The sequence below is a fragment of the Otolemur garnettii genome, unplaced genomic scaffold (genome assembly GCF_000181295.1).
Source record: "Otolemur garnettii isolate 467f Iridium unplaced genomic scaffold, OtoGar3 scaffold00068, whole genome shotgun sequence".
Classification (NCBI taxonomy): domain Eukaryota; kingdom Metazoa; phylum Chordata; class Mammalia; order Primates; family Galagidae; genus Otolemur; species Otolemur garnettii.
In genome coordinates, this window is record NW_003852463.1 from 1861587 (window position 1) to 1865853 (window position 4267).

Consider the following 4267-nt stretch of genomic DNA (forward strand, 5'->3'; position numbering starts at 1 on the left):
TTGCTCAGCCTTGCAAGTAGCTGGGACTACAGATGCCAGCCACCACGCCTGGTTAGTTTTTTCTATTTTTAGTAGAGACTGGGTCACTTTTGCTCAGGCTTGTCTCGGAACTCCTGAGCTCAGGCAATCCACCCACTTCAGTCTCCCAGAGTGCAAGGATTACAGGCATGAGCAACTGGGCCAAACAATATAGGGTTAGTTCACAATTCATAATCAAGTTATTTGAGGAAGAGTTGTGTTATCTACTAATTAATGGGACCAGTCATGAGTAAGAAATGCACAAAGGGGAATGAAACCAACATCTATTAAACACTAAGTATTTTGCTAAGACTTTGTTTTTTGTAACAGTCTCACTTTGTCACCCCAGGTAGGGTGCCACAAAGTCAAAGCTCGCTGCAACCTCCAAGGCCTGGGCTCAAGTGATCTTCCTGCCTCAACCTCTCAGAGTGCTAGGATTACAGGTGTAAGCCACCCAGCCAGGCCTAAGACTTGTACATATGATTAGGATCCTGGGGCTATTCCACATATAATAACCCTGCTATACAGAAGAGAAAACTGAGGACAGTAGAAACAAAATTTAAATGCAAACTTCTGCCTCCAAAGTACGTTTACCGTCTTAACACAATAACTAAGAAAATGACATAAAAGCTATGTTAACCAGTTTGATGAAAGTATTTCAAATTGTATATGAAAACATCACACCGTACCCCATGATTGTATTAATGTACACAGCTATCATTTAATAAAAAAATTAATTAAAAAAAAAGTATGTTTACCCCAACATTATAATTTCCTAGATAACAGTACTCTCTTTCCAATCATGAGGTTTATGGTCCTGAAACCCTTTTACTAACTAAAAATAAGAATACACACAGATTCATATATTTAAAAAGATACAACTGTTTTACATTAACCCGTCCAACAGTAAGCAAGCAATACATGGAAACTGTAAATACCAAATGTGCAGTAAAGATACTATCGATTGCCCTCAGACATAAAAAGCCTACTTGTTCATTCAGAAAGGCAGGTAAAAAGAGCATGTATGGGAGAGTGTAAGCCAAGTGATCTAGTTCTTCAGGCAATGAATTAGAGGATCTTTAAAATTCTCTTTTGGATCCTGTAAACCTAGAAAAGGTCTTGTCCCCAGGCACATGCAGCCAGCACTCAGGAAGAGGGGAGGGAGACAACAGATAGTAATGAAAGATGGGGTTGGAAAGGCAGGTCAGCATCTGACTAAGGAATGTCCCTTCCAAATCTTCCTTCAAGAACTCATTAATAATACACATTCTGTGCTCCAACAAGCAGCACTTTAGAAATGTTTCTAATGGCATTGTTACAGGAGTGGAAACTACATGTGTATTTTGTCCCTTAACAGGAATGTGAGTTCCACTGAGGAAAGAAGAGGTTTTTGTTTGTTTGTTTTTTGTTTTTAGAGACAGAGTCTCACTTTGTCATCCTTGGTAGAATGCCACTGCGTCACAGCTCACAGCAACCTCCAGCTCTTGGGCTTAGGCGATTCTCTTGCCTCAGCCTCCCGAGTAGCTGGGACTACAGGCGCCCAACACAACGCCCGGCTATTTTTTTTGTTGCAGTTTGGCCGGGGTCAGGGTTTGAATCCATCACCCTCGGTATATGGGGCCGTGCCCTACTCACTGAGCTATAGGTGCCGCCCAGGAAAGAAAAGTTTTTAATCATTTCTAACTTTGCACAGCCTAGCACAGTGTCTGGCACAGTGAACATTTGCTGGAAAAAAGAAGGGACTTCCAACTCGCCCAAACCGACCCCAGCATGCTAAACAAGAATGACAATTGCGATAAAAAATAGCCAGGCATTGTGACGGGCACCTGTAGTCCCCAATTACTTGGGAGGCTGAGGCAAGAGAATTGCTTAAGCCCAAGAGTTTGAGATTGCTGTGAGCTGGGACACCATACTACTCAACCAAGGGTGACATAGTGAGACTCTGTCTCAAAAAAGGGGGGGGGGGCTTCTATTATAAGGCACAGGGCTCCAGCAATACAAATGCTCTAAATATTTACAGGAAAGAGGGTACACAGATTTAGGGAGAGAAATCATAGCCTCCCAAAAGACCCTTCAACCTATGTTTAAATATAGGAGTTTGAGGTCCAGAAAGATCAGGAAAAATCTCTCTGAAGAAATGCTAATAGAGCTTTTCCATTATTCCTTCTGGGTATTTTTCTACTTCATTTTTATTGAGGCAAAATACAAATAACATAAAATTTACCATCTTAACTATTTGGGGGCGGGAGGGGGGGAGACAGAACCTCAAGCTGTCGCCCTGGGTAGAGGGCTGTGGCATCACAGCTCACAGCAACCTCCAACTCCTGGGCTCAAGCGATTCTCCTGTCTTCACCTCCCAAGTAGCTGGGACTACAGGCGCCTGCCACAATGCCTGGTTATTTATTGGTTGCAGCTGTCATTGTTGTTTCGTGGGCCCAGGCTGGATTCGAACTTGCCAGCTCAGGTCTACGTGGCTGGCGCCTTAGCCACTTGAGCCACAAGCGTCGAGTCCATCTTACTATTTCTAAGCGTACAGTTCAGTGGCATTAAGCACACGTATAATGTGCAACCATCACTTCTATCCACCTGCAGAACTCTTCATCTTGTAAAACTGAAACTCTATACGTACTCATAAAACAATAACTCTTACCCTTTCCCCACTGCCTGGCAATCTCCGGGTATTCTCCATCTCAAGTTACCCAGCCTGGCACTGACCGGCTCAGGGGTGAGCTGCAGTTAAAGCCTTGGTGACCACAGTACATTCATTATGTAGGCGAGCAAGGGGGCAGATTGAAGAACAGCGCGAGCCACACCTACCCCTTGGAGGCGGAGCCAGTGCGGGTACCCAGCGAGCAAGCCGGCTCCGGGATTTCATCAGACTGCACCAACCCTCTCCGCCACTAGGGTCCCAGGAAGGAACTGCTGGATGCAGGCTTCTCTTTCTGAACCCTTCGTGGCGCTCACCCAAAGGGTCTTCCTACTGTCCCTAATACAACTCTCACCATCACAGCCTGGCACGGGCCGCTGGTTTCTGGCTGGCCACCTTCGTATGCTCCCGCGTAAATGGGACGCCCCGGGGCTCGCCTGTGCCTCTGCTCCGCACTGTTGGCTCCGTCTTGCCTGCAGACTGGCCCCAAGATGCCCCTAGACGCTCCAAGCACGCGCGAGACCGGCTCCCTCGAAAAGCTGGTTCCTGGTACCAACCCAGCCCGCCACACCCCTCTCAGCGGCTACCACCACCGGGGAGAGATGCTCAGGGAGGACATCCCTCGGCGCCCCTCGGGAACTCGGTCCGCCCCGCATCCTCGGTTTTCCCTCGAGTTTCTGCACTGAATCAGCTTCCCAATCTACTTACCGAACCGCCGCAAGATGGAAGGGACGATGGCGGAGAGGACAGCTTCGCGCGGGCCGGAATAGCCGAGTAGCCAACACGGATATGAAGGAACTTGCAGCCATAGCCCCTGCCGGTGCCCGCGCCGGGAGGGAAACGCGCGCGAGCGCGGCGAGGTTATACCGCAGCCGCGTGGCAGGCCCCGCCTCCCACCCGTACCCATTGGTCCCTGCCCCACGCCACTGGCTGTCTGTTGGGCCGGCTGGAGCTGAAGGAGCCAATCGGTTGTCTTCATTAAACGAAAGCAAACCCCGGAAGAGCCTTGTTTTTGATTGGAGCAAAGAAGAGCCCAGGGCTCGGCCCTGGAAGGCTCGGGAGCCTCGGTAACACGCGGTGATTGGCTGAGAAAGTCAAGCCCCTGCCAGGCTCCCCTAGTATCACCGAAGCCCCGCCAACACCGGTGAAAGTTCATTCATTCATTCATAGAACCAATATATCTGAACGCCTACTGTGTGCCAGGCACTGTAAAGCCTAGATGAAAAGGATGAAAAGGAGGAAAAACTGGCATCTAGAGTACCAAGAAATGAATGTACGCGGATTGACGAAATTATAAAAGTCATCATTTGGCAAAATCATAGTAAAATCTGATTCAGAGTCACCAATGGATGTCAAAACAACTGAGTGAAAGTTAGATGCAGAGGCTGGGCGCCCGTAGCTCAGTGGTTAGGGCGCCGGCCAAATGCACCAGGGCTCGTGAGTTTGAACCCGGTGGGGCCTGCTAAACAACGATAACAACAACAACAACAAAATAGCCAGGCGTTGAGGCGGGCGCCTGTAGTCTCAGTAACTAGGGAGGCTGAGGCAAGAGAATCGCTTGAGCCCAAGAGTTTTTGGTTGCCGTGAACTATGACGTAACCA

The 4267-nt window shown here is 48.4% G+C and overlaps 1 protein-coding gene across 1 annotated transcript in view; it reads right to left on the reverse strand.

Moving 5' to 3' along the window:
* Nucleotides 1-3547, reverse strand: part of MTHFD2 (methylenetetrahydrofolate dehydrogenase (NADP+ dependent) 2, methenyltetrahydrofolate cyclohydrolase) — a 14818-nt gene extending 11271 nt beyond the window's left edge. The window contains exon 1 of the mRNA XM_003793387.2: nucleotides 3374-3547. Within this exon, the coding sequence (XP_003793435.1) occupies nucleotides 3374-3474 (101 nt within the window). The 5' untranslated portion in view covers nucleotides 3475-3547. The remainder of the gene's footprint in view (nucleotides 1-3373) is intronic.
* Nucleotides 3548-4267: the final 720 nt, after the last annotated feature.